At 39.9% G+C, this 18,591-nt stretch overlaps 2 protein-coding genes across 4 annotated transcripts; one reads left to right on the top strand and one right to left on the bottom strand.

The window, feature by feature from the left end:
• Positions 1 to 1,832: 1,832 nt before the first annotated feature.
• On the bottom strand, positions 1,833 to 9,876 carry FBXO43 (F-box protein 43). Its single transcript, XM_082046444.1, has 6 exons — positions 9,751 to 9,876; positions 9,561 to 9,637; positions 4,337 to 5,829; positions 3,309 to 3,411; positions 2,181 to 2,366; positions 1,833 to 2,089 (listed from the first exon to the last, which is right to left on the bottom strand). Exons 3-6 carry the CDS (start codon positions 5,806 to 5,808, stop codon positions 1,841 to 1,843), a joined length of 2,010 nt encoding a protein of 669 aa, XP_081902570.1. The 5' UTR covers positions 5,809 to 5,829; positions 9,561 to 9,637; positions 9,751 to 9,876; the 3' UTR covers positions 1,833 to 1,840.
• A 3,642-nt stretch (positions 9,877 to 13,518) lies between these two features.
• On the top strand, positions 13,519 to 17,668 carry POLR2K (RNA polymerase II, I and III subunit K). Of its 3 annotated transcripts, XM_082043825.1 has the most exons (5): positions 13,574 to 13,606; positions 14,167 to 14,304; positions 16,082 to 16,145; positions 16,858 to 16,950; positions 17,379 to 17,668. In XM_082043825.1, the coding sequence occupies exons 3-5, from the start codon at positions 16,085 to 16,087 to the stop codon at positions 17,399 to 17,401; spliced, it is 177 nt and encodes a 58-aa protein (XP_081899951.1). In that variant the 5' UTR covers positions 13,574 to 13,606; positions 14,167 to 14,304; positions 16,082 to 16,084; the 3' UTR covers positions 17,402 to 17,668. The 3 variants fall into 3 exon arrangements, with proteins under 3 accessions (XP_081899950.1, XP_081899951.1, XP_081899949.1); XM_082043824.1 differs by lacking the exon at positions 14,167 to 14,304 and having other exon boundaries at positions 13,519 to 13,596; XM_082043823.1 differs by lacking the exons at positions 13,574 to 13,606; positions 14,167 to 14,304 and adding an exon at positions 15,781 to 15,827.
• Positions 17,669 to 18,591: the final 923 nt, after the last annotated feature.

Raw genomic sequence — 18,591 nt, 5'->3', positions numbered from 1 at the left:
TTCCCCTCAATTCTTCCATCAAAACAGATTCTATATAAAGTCAGTCTTCCAGTTCAAGTTCTACCAGCCAAACCCCAGGCAAGAATAATGCAATGGCTTGGCAAACGCAAATAACTGTATAATTAAAGTGTTGATAATTTTGTTCATGCAATAAACATGATTTTTCTGGATTATGTATCAGGTTTATTCCTTCTTTAATGATACCATGTTTGGTTAAGAAAGTTAGCACTAAACCTTCTATGGCATTTTACTAAGCATGTTGTTCCTTCTCTTTCCAAGCACTATGTGAAGCAAGTATGCTAAAAATATTAACCAAACCAGTTGGAGATGAGAAATAGGAAGTGATGTTTCTTGAACACCCTGAAGTGAATTATTATGGTCCATTTGTCTTAAACATCTACAGATTACAGGGTGAGGGGTGGAGGGAGAGAAGGGAATCACAACTCAGTTGTTACTTGTAATTTTCAGACAGTAAAAATAAAGAGATATGGTAATAAATATTAATAGAGGCAAATACAGAGGTTATTGCTTAGTTTTAAAAATTATTTATCGCTTTTTTAAAAATCAGACTACTTTTAAAATAACTCAGTGATAAGCCTTGCCTACAAATACACACAGTAGAATTACAACATCACAAATAAAACACACAGGACAAAATCAGAGGGTGAGTGGGGAAGAAACACCACCTGACTACAAATGTTCTGCAGGATGCTTGTGACAAATTAAGTCTTTGAAAGGAAAAGTAGGAAAATATCAATTGGAGAAGTAAATTGATATTATATCTTCATAGTACAAATACTGTGCCTCCTTCTGTCACCTGTATTTCAAGCTGTTTACAATTGCAAGGAGTTTGAGGGTTTGGTTTTGTTGGGTTTTTTTTTGTAAAAACCCAAACACAAGAAACAAACCACAAAAATCATTTAAGGTCTGAAAGGCAAATTAATTTCTATTCTGTAAAAGATCAGCATATTTAGTTCAAGAGCAAAATCAATTAATTCCCTTAATTGAACCTACGGATAGAGAAGGGATGATTTCTACCAGTAGATAATCCTCAAATTCAAGCAGAAGATGATCCAGTATCTGGGAGGTGAAGTAGAGTCAGACTGAATATAAAGGGAAGTTCACAACAACAAGGGTAATGCAACAGCTTGTTTAGATATGTGAATATATACACCACCTGAAGTTTTCAGGTAAAGACAAAAACTCTGTAAAAACAGTGCAATAGAATATCCACACAGCATCAGCTTGATTTAGAAGTTACTATTCTATTGACTTGCATTACAGAGGCTAAGAGATCAACAAAATCATTATTCTGTTATAAAGTTCAGACAACTAATACATTGCTTTTGTGGTATCATTATTTATATGGGTAGAAGTATTTTTTGCATGTGCCCCAGCTAAAGGTATTTTTTAAACATTTACTGAAACTTAAAGTGAATATTAAATAAATCCCATTTAAAAGATTTTTTTAAAATAGTTTTCTTTAATTTGTCATTAAGACAAGAATCACATTTTTAAACATCTATGAGGTGCTCTAAGCTAGATATTGAAGACTACATTTAAGATACTTTATTAAAAGATTTAAGATGTTAGTAAGTGCCTAGCTACTACACAACAGGTAAAACAAGACAAAATGTTTTAAAATGTTCACTTTTTTTCAAAAACAAAAATATACTACATTGATTAAGATATGTACATGAGAAGTTATCAAGATAAGTCAGCAAAAACATATTGAATGAGACTTTCAAAATGCATATATTTAGGAAGAATATGAACAAGATCAAGAATTTAGGAGAAGGAGAAGAGGAATTTAATGTAAGGACTTGGATGCCTGACAAATTTAGAGTCTCTTTAAATTTCTTTTGCTTTGGGCACTTCCTGGAAGAGCATCTTTTTTGTTATTCTGTTTTGCAGATAAACTAGTACATTCTTTTGACCCATGGAAAGCATGCAAACATAATATACAGAACTCAAACCCACATGCCTCTCTGCTACATAGTCCCCGTTTCTTTACCAATTGATATTTAGCAGGATACTGACATCTTGGGCAGGGTTTTAGAGCTTCATCAGTGAACAGAGTTTTAGCAACCTGTAGCAAGAAGAGGGAGAAGACAGCTACTTAGTTCTTGTAAATTAAAATTTTCTAAAAATTGAAAGCGAAGAGCTTCTTAGCTACCTACTTTTATGTATTCGTCCTGTCTACTAGCTGAATGGGGAACAGAACTGCATCTCCTGGGTGTAAGTTCAGCATATGAAGTTGATGTTTGTACTACAGGAGTTCTGGCTTGAGCTTGAACAGGCCTTAGAGCAGATCTATTGAGAACATTAAGTCTTGTGGCAGCGTCTTCAGCTTTCAATAAATGTTCCTGTTATAATGATTTAAAAAAATGGAAAAGAAAAAAGATAAAACGGAAAGAGGAAACAAATCGGGTTTATTTCATTTGGGATTTGCAGCTGTTCTTTCCCTCTGCAAAAACAAGTTAGAAGAAGAAATTACATATAGTGTGGGTATTTCCCATTAAATATATATTTTTAGTAAGGAAACAAGAAACAGAAACATTGAAAACAAAGTCCCATGAGCAGACTAAAAAGCCAACTGTCTTTTAGCACTCTACTGGTCCTCATGTTTCTGAATTAGGACACATCTCAATGCAAGCAAGCCTGGAAATAGCAAACATAAGTTTTGTCACAATTAAAGCAAGGTTACACTGAAATGTGTGTGTATACACACATAGAAGATCTAAAAAAGTTACACTGCTATTAATATGCCTGTTTTTCTAGATAGCCCTTTAAAAAGTTCTGTATGTCCTTCAGTTGTTTGTAAGTCCCCCATGAAGAAGCTGAGCCACAAGCAGTCCTGAAAATAATTAGGAAGTAGTCTAGAGAGGGTCCTACTGCACTGCAGACTAGAGTGAAATTGAAAATTAGGAGCAGCATGGCACAAAGGTATGAAGAGGGTTTAAGATCCGGAGAGAGAAAGAGAGAAAGAGAGAGAGAGAGAAAGAGAGAGAGAGAGAAAGAGAGAGAGAGAGAAAGAGAGAGAGAGAGAAAGAGAGAGAGAGAGAAAGAGAGAGAGAGAGAAAGAGAGAGAGAGAGAAAGAGAGAACCACATAGTGGAAAGACTTGTACTCAAACTGTGGATAGCTGAAAAAGCAATAAAAGCTATTACATTCTCCTGTTAGAATCCTTCACATACTCATGTTGGAACTGTCTCTATCAATTAACTTTCTGTAGTTTTACAAGAGCTTTCCTCTAAGCCACCTTCTTTCACACTTGAAAAAAATATTACCTTTTGAGATGAACCTTACCTCAGCTTCTTCTTTCAGGTGTTTTATGTACAGCTTTCTCCTCTTATCTGCATTTTTATCTTGTACAATGATTTCACGCCAGTTTTTGCTTACTTTCCAAATGCTGGAATGAATGAAAAAAAATTATCCACTTTCACATATTGCCAAGTGGTATAGAAGTCATGATACTAAGACTACCTTTTAAAGATTTTTGCATTATTTCATATGCTATTGGTCTTTTTAGAGACTACTGCTATATACTTCAGGAGTTAACCATACTGTTATGAAACACATCTCATTTACTCTTATGCACCACTGTATAGAATAACAGAAGAACCTAGAGAACAATTGCAATATAAATACAGCACATCTTTGACTTAAAAAATCAAATAAGTTGCTTCCTTCCACATAAGCCACTTACCAAGTTTGTTTCTAAAGTCACGTATATGTGTGTTAAGTGCTCTAAAAATATCCATGCCCTTATACTTCCCTCTATTCTCCCATTCCCTTTGTAACTAATAACACACATGGCACTCTTGACTTTTTTAAAATGAGTGACAGTTTCCATTGATTAAAGACTAATCTAGAACATTACTCATGAAGCAAAATTCTTTGAGCATCTTTGTGCTTAGAAATAACTGAGGTAATTAAATACACAAGTTAAAAAAAAAAAAACCTAGAAAAATGTGTTTTGAGTACTACGCATTATTGGTGAACTTATGACAAGAAGTTACTTCCTAAGCTTAACTTTTTCTTTTTAATTTATAAGTACTGTGATTTAGTTTTAAGTTTACTAATTCCTATGTTCAGCTTTTAATTCTTTTGGTTTTTAATTCTTCCACACAATGTATTTGTAGAACTACATAGGAAGAGCCACTTGGTTAATGGTGACAATTTTTTTTAATTTCTCCAGAAACAAATTAATTCTATTGACAACACCTGCTATTCCAGAAGTTATTTTCATTTATTTGCAGAAACACATGTTTTCACCTTGGCAGGGAGGGGGGGCGGCGGAGCAGGGAGAAGCAAAATAAAGCACTAGTACTTACCTGCATAGACTTTCCACTGTCAAAGCATCTAAAACTATAGCAAGAACGTGTTTCAAATTTCTGTATTTTAATTCTGTTAAAATATCTAATTTTTCAAGGCCCATTTTCTTGCCAATAAGTCCAGCAAGAACATGTTCCAATGCAAATATTTCTGTTCCATCAGTATTCTCCGGTATTTGATTTTGCTCTGATCTTTGTCTTTGCAAGCAAATTTCATGAACTAGTTTCAGAGCTGGAGTTCTTGAGAGATCTTTGTGACTTACAACTAGGTCCCCACTAGACTGTTCTTCTAAAACTAATGGATGGTCTTCACTGACAAAGTTTCTTTCTTTTTTTAACAAACATGCTGAAGTAGAAGGTCTGCCGTAACGATCTTCTGTCTCTGACTGTGAGCCTTGTTCCCGAAGAGTGGATAATCTTCTAACTCGTTCGAGTTTTCTTGCCTTTCTTTTACTATTCAGAATTTTGGAATCTTCTTTATGTTTTTGGAAGACCTCTGGGAAAGATCCCTCATGATCAGACAGTGAGTCTCCTGATTTGTCCAAATGAAGTGAGTTATATCCACTATCCTCAGGTGTTGAAAGAGCTGGGTAGCTTGCCAGCTTAGCAGGGGGAGAGTCTGTATCATGTATCTCAAAGTTAAAGTTCTCTACAAGGTTGTTGATAGAAGTCAGGAACTTACCCTCATTGGCCTCAGGTGACACACTGCAAGTAGGGGTCCTAAGCAACCCATCACTAACACTCATAAGGACACCTCCATTGAATTCATTAGTGTTACTTACAGTAACATCCTTACACTGAATTGGAGATAAACATTCTGGTTCTAGTAATAAGGGGTCCTTACATTTGGACTCATCTAGCGTTGAAGACCTTTGTTGTGAAAAGGAAAGTCTCCGTTTTGGGCAATCAGGATTAGAGTCCTCAGTTTTTGAAATGCTAGTTGTCAGAGGTTTGTCACTTTTATCTTTTGGAGAATCCAAAGCAGTTTGTGAAAGTTTTTCTTCAGAGCTTAAAACACAAGAGAATATTTTTTTCCTGATGCTTCCTGAAGAACTGTCTTGCCTTTCACAGCATCCTACAGTTGTGCCAGCTGGAACAGTCTTAGATAAAAGCAGCCTCCTGCGTAGTGAGGACCCTTTTCTACTCACTTTAGGGGTTTCAAAAAAATCTGCACTTCTACTTGTTTCTCTTCTTTCTGATAATGAGATAGAACTCATTTCATTTTCAATAGATGATGACATAGGAAAGAAGACATTTGGATGAATATGCTCAGAATGCTCTTGTAGCAATGATAAAGTCAGTGCTTCTTTGTGTTCTACATCAGGATCTTTTACTGACTCATTGCATGGGCTGCCCAGAAATCCTGAAGTACAACATCTGTCTTTAAAACTGGAGTATTTAAAATTGCTGCCAGGAGGTGTTAATCTATTTCTTTTAAGCACATTGAACATTATTGGGCGACTGTCTGACATCTTCTGCTTGGTACTTTGACTCTGTAAATTAAGATACCAGTGTTATTTCTGAAACAAATGATAAAAGTAGTCACCAAAACACCCTCAGATTAGTGAGAAAAGGCTTGTGTACATCTGTCAAGCTAGCAGCCTTGTCAAAAGTATTTTAATTAGTCTTAGCAGAAACAGTGCTTATACATGAACACAAAGTTAAATTGCGATGAAGTAGATGGTTAGAATGAGAGATTAAAATGCATAGTATACTGTGAGGCAAATTAAAACATACATCCAGTTAGCCAACTGATCTGCCAATCCTCATCATACCAATCCTCATCCAAGGAAAAACACTTCAAACAAGCAACACAGCAACTAGAGTCTCATCTGTACTGAAATCAGTGACAAAACTCCCTCTCATTCCAACAGGACCAAGATTTTTATTTGCACTATGTTATTGGTTCATCCAACCACTAACAGCTCAGTCCTCAATAAGTAGCAGAAGCTCTGGTAATAGATGAGTTTAGACAAAAGGCATTTTCTCATTAAAAAGGGGAGAGGATTAATCATAAAGCCACAAGTCTACAGGTCTCCCTATAATTTACATCCCTACAGTCCCTGGAAGGAATAAAATGTGACCTCTAGTGACAAAGTGAACAGTACATTCTTATCTGCCGCAATATTCAATATTATTTTGTAAAGATGCTCTCTGCTTTTACTCAGCTTGGTGGGTAAACTGAGTGTTCTGAAGCTTTAAAGAAACAGATGGATTTACCATACATGTAGATAGAAAGGTTCTTTTAAACTTAGTAAGTATAAAAGCTTTTAAGAGTGACTATACATTTTCCTAGAAAATTTACAAATGGCTGATGCACCCATTGAAGTAAGACATGTAAGAACATAGACTTACTTTTTTGCCACTCATATATGTCAGAGTTTCTCAATTCTCCACTCTATTGCTAGAGTGGCAATAGGTCACTGCTTTCTACACACAAGACATAGTAATAGAATAAAAGATGTTACAAATAATGCCCATATGAGGGCTGATGTCACAGAAACCATGGTAGTTCACATCAACTTTGTAAGAACTTCAAAGTCTGTATCAGCACCTTTTACTGGGGCATGTTACTGGCCTCTAGAACTGGTATTTTGGAACATAAGCCTGGAAATGGTTACTGAATTTTCAGAACAGAATCTTTAAAGGCAACTTAAACACCAAATATTAAGACATAGCTGATATCCCAACAATCCTGACTTAGTCAAGCCCCAAGCCACCAAATGTAAGCAGTGGGAATCCAAACTGCCTGGGTGACAGAACTCTTCTTTGATGGTGCTGTGCCATTTAATTAGAGTTTTTTGACCCATACTGAAGGCACTTTATAAGATCATTGCAGTATATAAAGTGCCTCTTTTTGATTTCTGCTGTGAGAAGACAGAAACATATAAAAGTTCAAAAGAGCGGACTGTGAGAATTGGGCATAAAGGCCTACAGAATCATGTTAATATCAGTATAAAATCAATCAGATATAAAATAAACAAATCCATCCACATAATTTAGAAAAATTATTCCAGGAAATAGAGGTATGTGAAAATAATTCCAATAGGACTACAAACTCTGAAGTCTGACCTGGTTTCTTTCTCTCTACAAGTACCTTGCTTTCACATTTTTCTTCCCTCACTGCTTTTTCCCCATTCCCTGTTTTTACTTGGTGAAATAAATGACAGCACAAATAAGAAACATGAGGGCATAGTTTTAAACTCGTTATTACATGAAAAACTTCCTTGACAGTGCAGGACTAACTCCAAGCAGCATCTAGTGTTTCATATGCATCATTTTTCAGCATTTTAGGCAATAAGCTGAAAATGCTGTGTTATGAACTGGAAAATAACTTTCAGAAGACAGGAAAAAGATGTGAAGAGTCTTTGTGTAGTACATTGCTGCTCCTAAGTCGATTACTCTTGCTATAAGTAGAGGACCACATCAGCGTAGCTCTTCTTTTTGTAAAAGGAGGAAGACCTGTAAGAGACCTGTAGCAGCAACAGAGCATTATCTTTGTGTAATCAACAAAAAGAATAGGGATTTCCTTTTCAATGCTGAATTTTGGTAAACTGCAGTTAGTTAATGAACGTTGCCAGGAGATTTGAATTATGAATGCTATTTAGAGACAGATATTCAAAATCTCAATCACACCAGAAAAAAAAATAAAAATAAAAAAAAAGAAAAAAAAAAAACCACCAACCACAAACAAAATACCCACAAAAAAGACAAAACAACCATGCCCACACTTACCTTTAAAAATATTAGTGTTTTTGTTAAACAGAGTCAAACTAATCACACGTGTGCACAAGATTGTGCATTTAGAACCTTAATGTTCAGTCAGCATGCTGAAGAAACAACAAAAGGAAAGCCCACATTTGCAGTTTCATTCTCAGACACTCCATGGGATAAATTATCCAATATTATGAACAACGGAGAGTAGAAGAAATTCTAAATATTACAGTATAAAATAATTAAAGCAAAATTGTGAAGTAACAAAATCACAGAAACACAATTTTTTGCAGTTGTAGGGGAGATGAGAATAGTTTCCAAACCCGACTGTAAGCCAAAAATATGCTGTAAATACGCCAACGTCCAGCAGGAGGAGCCTGTGAGCTTACGCTAGTGATACTGAGAGCGCAATTTACAAACAATTGTAGGGGAGTCACTGCAATACAGACACTGAGTGAACAGTGTCCATTATACGCCTTTACAGCAATTCCTAGTGCATGCTTCAGTTTTGTATACACATTATTTTTGTTCAAAACGTATTACTTGTACAAATTAAGACTTAATTTAACACAAGGTCTCATTTTACAAATACAGTACACAAGGGAAACTTTTCAGAGGTGCAGAACATCTCTCAGAATGAGATGCTACTTATATTCATAAGAGATGCCTAATAAAACCTCTGATGACTTGTCTAGAGTTTTATAAGCACGTCCTTTTTTTATCAGGGGAAAAGTTTCATCCACTAGATTTGACACATAACATCAAGCCCTTTTCATTTGGGGATCTTGAAGTAATTTCTGCAACTGTTGTTAACTTTGTTTCAGATATCATAAAACAAATGTGCAGGGAAGCAACAACTGGTCACACAGCAAGTCAGTTACAGGGGAAGGAATAAAAACCATATCTGCTAAGTGTAGATTCTTGTGCTCTATACATTTCTCATACCTATTATTAATCTCGTAGATCCCAAATTGATCTACACTTCAACTGCAATCTTTCTAGCAGTTTACAGAACAAAGTACTATCTATCCAGAGACCAAAACTAAATTAAGAAGAGGATTCAGACATTTAGACAAGTAATAATTTCTGACAAGCTTAGTCTTACAAAGTGTCCTAAAGGGGTAAAAATGCTGATTACTGGAAGGCAACGTATATGGTGCCTGTAACTTAGACATGAGTTCTGGAATGGAGTCATGCCTGTTCCTGATACTAATTTACATTCCCCAGCAACACACATTGAACATTTATGCCTCAAACAAGACATTTTCTGTCCTTGCTTGTCACCAGTCACCCCTGTTAACAAAACAGATAAAGGCAAAGTTTTGGTGACACAAGAGTATTTGCTCTGTTATTTAAACAGATATTATATTTGTAGTAAAACTGACTTTATTGGAAGACTCTGCTCTTTGAGCACCCAGATCTAAAAGCAGAGAAGTCATTAATACCTTCAAAGCTACTAATGTTGAAGAGAGTGTAGCTAAATCCTATCTGTAAGGTGTGGGTCACTTACCCTAATTTGTGAAGTAACTCGAGATCTTCCAAAGCAAAGGTGCTGTATTCAAAGAATTGCTTACCCCTACTGACAACCTACAGTGAGAAAGGATGTGGAGATAAAAGAGAGAGATGCAAGAGAAACGTTACCCAGCTGAGACACGGTTTTCAGTTGGTCTATATATGCGTTCACTGCAACATCTAATTACCCAGTGATGAAGATTATAGACGGCTACCAAGGGACCAGCACCCGAGGGTCTCTCAGTCACCTGGGATGCCAGAGAAGAGCAAAGCAACAGCTTCACCCCCTCATCTGGCAAATCGCTGGGCACGGAAATCAGAGTCCCCTTTCCACCGAGTACAGCCGAAGCGGCCGGCGGGACTCCCTGAGGAGGGCTGAGGGAGAGGCACCCCCGCCCCGGCTGGCTAGAGAGAACGGGGATCCTGCCGCCTCAGCAGCTCGCCGCCCGGCTCCAGGGCCCGTTGCCCTTAGTGAGGAACCGCTTCGCTTCTCTCCACCCACACCGGCTCCTCGCGTGCGGCTGCCGCTGCTTTCCCTCGCTTGGGTTTGAACTACCCGCCCTTACCAACCGATGCCGCAAAGGCTCCCCCGCCCCCTCCGCCCTGCGGCCCTCGGGAAAGCGGCGCCGCCCTGGGGCGAGGGCAGGGCGTCGGCGGGACTGGACCCTGAGAACGGCTCCGCCAAACGGGAGAGCCCACTCCTCAGGAATACAGGAAGATACTAACGAGGCTCGCCTTTCTCCTCACACTTTATACTCCGGCCCTGCGCGGGGGGAGCCCCCACCGCACCCAGCCCACCATGAAAAGCGCCCCTGCGCCATCCCTCCCCCTGCTCTGCCTCTTCTCAGGTGCCTGGTGAGGGTGCGGCTTTCCCGCCTCTCCGAGAGCCCCCTCAGCTCCCTGCCGGGGGGCGCCGGGCTTGAGCGGCGGCTTCAGAGGCGCTGGTCGATCACGGCCAGCCAAAGGCTTCCATAGGTGATGAACCTTATCTACACCACAACCTTTAATTTCGAGTTACGAGGGTGCTAATTAATTCGAGTTAATTAGTACATTCGTACCTGACGGCCCAGGAACAAAACAGTCACAGAACGTTTGTCAATGTCAGTCGGGTGGGAAATGCCTGGTGATGTTTTGCCGTGGTTTTAGTTAATGTGTATATTAAAAAAAAAGATCCTGAGTGCTTGGGTGTCTGTTTCTCTGGAGCTCGGAACGGCTAACAAGGGGACCTGCTGGCTCCGAGTCGCGGGGGAGCTGCGGGCAGCAGGGAACCGGCGGGGGCAACCGGCAGGCCCCGCAGCAGCCGCCCCGGCGGGGAAGCCGGCGCTTGCCACACAGGATCAGAGGAATGGCCAAATCAAGCAGCGTCGTGTTCTGCTTCTGATGGGTCTTACTCTCCTTCGCCTCGTGATATAATATTTAGGCTGGATTATCTCTAAATTTTCTGTTTCTTTCCCTGTTTACTCTTCCACTTTTCTCCCTCCACCAGAACGTCAGATGTAAAATCGTCGCGTGTGACTCCAAAAGCAGCATCTGCATTTAAAGAAGCAAAATAGAGGCTTTTGAAAGAAACGTCGATATCTAGTAGCCTAATTCCTGTGTGTGAGGTTTGGCAAGTTTGTCCATGTCACCCGCGTGGACTTATGTGACTTGGATGAAAAATATCCAAGAAATGTAACAAGTTGTAGTTGTGACATGTAATGCAATTCACAGCAGCATCAAGACAAAAACTGTGATTTAACAAAAAAAGTAATAAAAAAGCAACGAACACAAAAACCCGACACAAACCCAAAACAAACAAAAAACTCACCCAAACAAAACCAAAACCAACCAAATAAAACCCCAGCCAAAACCTGAGAATATTGTTTCTAAACAAAGTGAGGTACAACAGTTCTGCAACATATTCACGTTGCACTCGGCTACGACCGCATTTCCTTCCCCCTAACAAATAGCCCCGCATCCCTCCACCTCGCCCACAAAGCCCTTCCTCACGTTTTCCTACCAATTCCCCGAGAGCTGTTTCACTTCGCTGAACAGTGGGGATCCCCCACATAATCACAACCCTTTCTGCCACCCTAAACCCGAGGAGCATCTTTCGGGCTGGTGTTCCTCAGCCCGTCAGAACGCGGCTGCACTGTTCCAGCGCTCCCCTCGAAGGAGGCGGGCTTTATCAAAACTGGCTCCAGTAACCGAAGCTTTAATACCTGGTAAAACATCTCATTTTTCCAAGGAAACAGTTAAAGGATGTCAGTAATCAAGCAATTATATGATTTATTTCTTAATAGCGGAGACCTTATTTTCACAGACTTAACTTTAATTGACTTTTTCATGGCTGTTGTATTAGCAAGTCCTTTTAAAATTATCGGTTTGGCAAACAGAATCACAGAATGGTGGGGATTGGAAGGGACCTCTGGAGATCACCTAGTCCACCTGCTAAAGCAGGTTCACCAGAGCAGATGGCACAGGAATGTGTCCAGGCAGATCTTAAATATTTCCAGAGAGTACACGAGAATATATGAAACGAGTCTGGAGAAATAATGTCAGTTGTGTTTTTATTTGTTTATTTGTGAGACGGTAATTACTTAGTGTGCATTTACCGGGGTTCAGGCTTCTCCCCCGCTCTGCTCCAAACTCTGGGTACACCCCACACCTACAAAGACCGTGGGGGAGGAGAGGACGCCGGTAGTAACGGCACCGGGACATCAGAGTGGAGATGAATAGTTTCACCTTTCACATATCGTTTTTCCTGCTTGTCCTTTATTCTGGCACTCACAAAGTTATATTTAGCTTTATTCATCCTCGGCAGTATGGACAAGCAGCTGAGCTGTCTAAAATCATTACAGTATTTTCATTGCGTTTAACTGAAATACAAAATTAGGGTAACAGCAACTATTTATTATTCAAGTTTACTTTAGATAAGCTATAGGTCATGTATGAAGGTGATTTGCTACTATAAGAATAACATAAATGAATTACAGCTGATAGTGCCTCACACATATAAATGCATTCGGGTGCTTAGAAAACATTTTTTATTCAGTATTCAGAAGTAGAAAAGACTTTTCCTTAAACTGGGAGACCTCTCGAGTGATGAAGTCATTTAAATTGGCATATTCACAAAACACGGTATTTGTTAAATATATTTCCAGGAATAAATAAAAAAAAACAACTAGCTAATTCTACAAACTGTCTATCGAAGATGCCAAATTCACACCGCCATGACTGAGAGCAACCAGTATGGTTTCCAATCTCGTCCGCGCTATTTCAGTTCAGTATATACAGGAATTGTCGGCATTTGAACTTTTCATAATACGACTTTACAGTTAAAATATGCAGCATGGCAGCTTGTACGTTTGGCTTAATATGGGCGCATATGACACCACCCACAAGATTAAAATATCAAGCTGTGGTTTTTATCCACGGATCTCAGGTAAAATGCTTCTGAAAAGGGAAAGGACTTCGAGGTAAAACGGCTCGGCGGTTTGAAACCCCGCAGCCATTTGATCAGACCCGGCACAGGGATTATTTTTCCCCGAGCACATACAGTGGGTCCGGTACCGACAAATGAAAACACCGAGTACGCTGGTTATTATTTCATCCCGCCATGCAGCTCTTTGCTTTCTTTTTAGGAAACCGACGCTGCTGTTCATAGGAAAGCTCATCTATGAAGAAATGCCACCAAATACCCTGCCCTTTTTCCTAAAGTACCGAACACCGAGAGTACTTAGTACTTTCTCAGCTTAATTACTCAGCGGGAAGGAGGCCGGGGCTGACGGCGGCTCGCTGACGGGGACCAGCCGGGGCTGACAGGGACCAGCCGGGTCTCCCGCGGCTCGCGGGCAGGTCCCCCCGGGCGCGCGTGGCCGGCTCGCGCGGTCGGTGACATAACGACACCCGCTGATGTGAGCGGCTCACGCGGCACCGGCGAGCGTGGGGCGCGACCCGGCTCGGCGGCACAGGCCCCGCCTCCGCCGGCGCCTGCAGTGTCGTCATCAGCCGGCGCTGAGGAGACCGCGAGGCCGACGGAGTTGTTTGTGCAGGCGAGCAGGGGTCGGGGTTTCTCCGGGGTGTTTGGGCTCGTCCGTTGGGACCCGGTGCTCCTCTTCGCGGGGGGAGGTTGCGGTCGCGAGTAGGGAAAGGCCCGGCCCAGCCCAGCGGGGTTCCTTCCCTCGTGGCCAGGAAGGCCAATGGCACCGTGGGGTGTATTAGAAGGGGGGTGGTTAGTAGATTGAGAGAGGTTCTCCTTCCCCTCTGCTCTGCCCTGGTGAGACCACATCTGGAATATTGTGTCCAGTTCTGGGCCCCTCGGTTCCAGAAGGACAGGGAACTGCTGGAGAGAGTCCAGCGCAGGGCAACAAAGATGGTTAAAGGAGTGGAGCATCTCCCTTATGAGGAAAGGCTGGGGGAGCTGGGTCTCTTTAGCCTGGAGGAGACTGAGGGGTGACCTCGTTAATGTTTAGAAATATATAAAGGGTGAGTGTCAGGCGGTTGGAGCCAGGCTCTTCTCGGTGACAACCAATGATAGGACAAGGGACAGTGGGTATGAACTGGAACACAGGAGGTTCCACTTAAATTTGAGAAGAAACTTTGTCACAGTGAGGGTAACAGAGCACTGGAACAGGCTGCCCAGGGAGGTTGTGGAGTCTCCTTCTCTGGAGACATTCAAAACCTGCCTGGACACATTCCTGTGTAACCTCATCTAAGTGTTCCTGCTCCAGCAGGTGGATTGGACTGGATGATCTTTCGAGGTCCTTCCAATCCCTAACATTTTGTGTAAAAGCCCTGCGGGATGTTGGGAGAGGCCTCCGTGCAGAACTGGGGTGGGCTGAGGTGCCTGAGGCTGCAGGGCTGGAGGACTGTGAGGAAGGCTGCCTGTCCTCCTCCTTCACAAGCTCTTAGGGGGGGTATGATGGAATGGGAGTGTCTTTCTTACAAGTACTTGTGGCGTCCTCTCGGCACCGGTAGTGTGGCTGCTGTGTGGTCTTCATGGTAGGTGACAGTTGCACCTTGGTGCCCACAGGTGCATCTGTGCACCTTGTGGCCATGTCAGCCTGGCAGCTCTTAACAGCTGCAGGGCGCATGTAGCCTGGCTAAGCTATGGTACCTCCCTGCAGAATACTTGGCAGCAGTGTTATTTTGCTGCATGAGCAGCACCAACTCAAGTTATTGTAACTGTTGTCCTCCTTAGTTCAGCACTGTGTTTTAGAAGATGCTACTGCTCTAAAGTGCTAAGGGATGACAGCTTATATGTTACTATAAAGTACTGGCACAAAAAGACTATAACACATACGGATTAAGGTGCCACTATGGTGATGGTAGAGCAAAACCTTACTTGAAAGTTATGGAGTTAATGGTCTCCAGTTCTCTCAAATGGAGTAGCATAATGGTGTTTTAATAAGGTGGTTTGTCAAGTGCTGATCAGACTCCATTAAACAAAATTTACCATAATATTAAGCAAGAGCATATAAGAGTCATGCTCATAAAGAAGCATCATAAAAGCTACTCACTGGCATAAGAGTTAGGAATTCTTGTCTTCTGTGTCAGGAAAAACAGCGACACAGAAAACAGCCACCTAAAAAATCATCTTCTAGTCTAGACTTGCACTGAGTGGGGTTAAAAGTGTTTACTATCTCTCTGGTGGTTACAGCAACAACCTTGAAGTTTATGGTTGCAACCATATTTATATGCTAGGATAGGATTACTTAAAGGTTGGTAGAATGTTTGAGGAGTATATGTAACTATTTTGCCTGATACTATGAATGAATACTTGTCTCCAAATAACTCAGAAAATTCAAAACCATTTATAGGGCATTAAGGGGTATTTGAAGAGTAACAGTGAGTTGTTGAACTCTTAATCATTTTGGTAATAATGTACACCCATGTTAGGATTTTGAGGGTGGAATTTCTTCTTTCTGGCCTCTCATTTTGTTTGCATTTTTTTTTGTTCATTTGTTTGTGGGGTTTTTTTGTTCAGTTTGTTTGGGTTTTGTTGTTGTTAATTTGTTTTACTGTTCTACCTACAGTCTGTTCCCAAGATTTCTAATCCATTAGATCAATGAAAAGGTAGATTAGGTTAACTAGTGTTGAAAAGGAAAAAATATAACAAGGCTTATCTTATTTGTGATAACACTGTTGTTGCCAGCAAGGAAATTCTTACCTCTGGCAGAAGGGACAAAAGAAAATATTTTTCATTGAGCTTTAATGTTTAAAACCCTGTTTTCTAGAAAACATTGTGCCCTCTCCATCTTTGGAGGTTTTCAGTACCAGATTGGTAAGGCTCTGAGAAGCTTGACGTTACTCTGCTTTGAGAAGTTGAACTAGATTACTTTCTGAAGTCTCTTCCAACCTGAATTATTCACAGGATCACAGAACATAAGGGATGGATGGATGGAATTTGTTTGGTTTTACTCTTAAGGAAGTTTTCATCTTCTGTTAGCTGTAGATTGAGATATTGAAGTGACTGTGCATGCCTTGAAAAAAAAAAAGTAAAAAAACAAACTGTTATGTTGTGTGGTTTTTATTTAGAACATGGATTCACAGAAGGATGTTCAGCCTCCAAAGCAGCAGCCAATGATTTACATTTGTGGAGGTAAAGAAAAGTCATCAGTGAATTGCATAATCTTTATACTGAAGAGTACATAAGTACAAATATTTGCATGCTGATAGTAACACATATATGGGGTATATATGGATAGCGACGCTGGAAGTAATTCACTAGAGCTTGTATTGCTGTGTGGAGGTCTTACATCTCCAGAGGACAATTTCTCTAAGTGTTTGCTTGTGATGCAGATACTAGACCTTCTATTTCGTGTATCTCGGAGAGGATTTTTTCATAAATGCTGTGTGGTCACTCAACTTTTATTGAAGTGCAGCAGTCAAGTTCTCTCTTCCCTATAAATAAGTCAACAACTTGAAAGTTGGTGGTTTTGAGTAGTTGCTTCAGGAATATCTGAGATATTTTGACTTTTAAGAAAATAATCTTGGGGCCTTGGGGAGCTGAGCTGAAGTTTTCGTTAGCAGACTGGTTTTATCAAGGGTGGAATGTATTCTGTGCAGTCATAATTTGGTGATTTTTAGCAAGATCATCTTTGATTTTAATATAAATGAAGTATCTTTTTTTTTTTTTCCACAGTATCTTGATAATAATTCAGCTCTTGGTACAACTTCATTACAATTATTTTTTTATCATGCTTTATTTGCCACAAATAGGTATTTGACTATTATGACTTTTGAAAGTTCTCTATGCATTAACAATGCTGGTTTTGTTTACCCACTCCCTTTCTCTTCCTTCATCACATCAGAATGTCATACAGAAAATGAAATAAAGGCAAGAGATCCTATCAGATGCAGAGAATGTGGTTACAGAATAATGTACAAGAAAAGGACAAAGAGATGTATCCTTTTACATGTGCACTTGGATGCTTTTGGGAAGTTGTGGATGGAAATGAGGTCTATAAGGGAAGCAGAATGGAGGATTTGTGTAATTATGTAAAAGTCCTTGAAGACCAGAAATCAATACAGTAGAGCAAAGTGCTATAGGGAAGTCTCTGCAGTGTAAATGATTATCCATTTTCTATGTAAAATATAATAAGCTGTGATAGTCCACTGGGTAACATACTGTGAATGGTTGATATTAGTCAGCATTTTAATAAAAGGAAAGTGTTGTGGGGTTAATTAAAGAGGAGTTTAGAAATGCTTTTATGTAGTTAGTTGTGACTTCAGATTTAGGCAGTCTCTTTTGTTCCCCTCCTACCCATCATGTTTCTTCTCCCTAATCTTTTTTCAAACACAACAGATTTTTTCTTTAACTCCACTATTCCAGTGGTGGTTTTTGATGCTCGGTGATTTCTGCTGAAGATAGAGTGACTTTATGCTGCAGTTTCATCTTTCTGATAACTTTGCTGTGTAAATCCATTGGTGTACAAATGTACTTGTATTTGTGTTTTAAGATATGGAAAAATTAAAGTTTACTGTGCTACTAAGTTTTGTTTTTACTGTCTTCCAGCAATAGATTTCTAAAGCTGTCATTTAAATTGTAGTCAAAGTATGTAGTGGGGGTTTTTTTAAGCTCTGTGGTATTGTATTCTTTTTGAATTAAACTTGTTTTCGCTACTCTCATATAAACTTCATTTGCATTTTAACTTTTAAGTGTTCTTTGGATTCCTGTGAACTGCATAAAACAACTGTGGTTTGAATAAATTCCACTGAAAATAAATAGAAGACTACACAAAGCTAGGTCCTGAAACACAGATCTGGATTTCAAAAGAGCAATTCTCAAAGGACTTGAGAGCACCCAATTCAGACACCCAGTTGTGGAAGAGGTGTCAAAAAATCATCATAATCTTGGAAAAAAAAAGAGTGGAGGGAGGCAAGGTAAAAATTAAGAAACCATGTGTAAACAGATATTCCCAAAGTGCTTCTTGGCTTGGTTATACTCAAGGAAATAATTAGGTCTGTACTGTAAAGATTTGGGTAGTGTCCCAATATTAAAATAACATCTTGCTTTGCTTTTCAGATTATTTGTGAGGGGTCTGTAATAAGAAGATCAAAGTGGTTGTTTTGTATTGATGAGCCAAATCTTTTCCATCTGCCCTTTTGAAATGTGTGTTGAGTAATGCTAAAATAGCCTTATCCATGAAGTGTACTACAAAATGTGTCTGATGCTGTTTTAGTCTACTTTAGTGCTTCCAAATCTCAGTTTTGATGGTGCTCATTACGTGATTAATAATGTACCACTATAGTAAGGTATCTTTGTTAGAGACTGCATGACCATCTACTGGCTTACAAACGCACTTCAGTGGCTTGTTTTAGGGGATAAAAATAGTGTTCTTCAGGTTTTGTTTTGGAGCTGTCTTATGTATCTGATCTTGGCTGTAAAGACGTTTCTTATCTAGATTTTTTTCCTTGGACCCAGATACCCTCGGGTATAAATGATGACGTTTTTACTACACCGTTTCCATCAGTTTGTTCACAAATTGTCCTGGGTAGGGTGCACCTTTTGCATGCACAGCTGTTGAGGTGGCTGCTCAGAGGGT

Source organism: Streptopelia decaocto (assembly GCF_964273445.1).
Source record: "Streptopelia decaocto genome assembly, chromosome: 2".
Taxonomy (NCBI): domain Eukaryota; kingdom Metazoa; phylum Chordata; class Aves; order Columbiformes; family Columbidae; genus Streptopelia; species Streptopelia decaocto.
Note: the sequence above shows the minus strand (reverse complement) of the source record. Positions and strands in the feature narration are given on the sequence as shown.

Excerpts from the sequence above, each read along its gene's own strand:
- POLR2K (XM_082043824.1), top strand. The coding sequence starts at position 16,085 with ATGGATTCACAGAAGGATGTTCAGCCTCCAAAGCAGCAGCCAATGATT. Across the intron at positions 16,146-16,857 it reads AATGATTTACATTTGTGGAG|AATGTCATACAGAAAATGAA; the intron begins GTAAAGAAAAGT and ends TCATCACATCAG. Across the intron at positions 16,951-17,378 it reads CAAGAAAAGGACAAAGAGAT|TGGTGGTTTTTGATGCTCGG; the intron begins GTATCCTTTTAC and ends CCACTATTCCAG.
- FBXO43 (XM_082046444.1), bottom strand. The coding sequence starts at position 5,808 with ATGTCAGACAGTCGCCCAATAATGTTCAATGTGCTTAAAAGAAATAGA. Across the intron at positions 3,412-4,336 it reads ACAGTGGAAAGTCTATGCAG|CATTTGGAAAGTAAGCAAAA; the intron begins GTAAGTACTAGT and ends CATTCATTCCAG. Across the intron at positions 2,090-2,180 it reads GACAGGACGAATACATAAAA|GTTGCTAAAACTCTGTTCAC; the intron begins GTAGGTAGCTAA and ends TTCTTGCTACAG.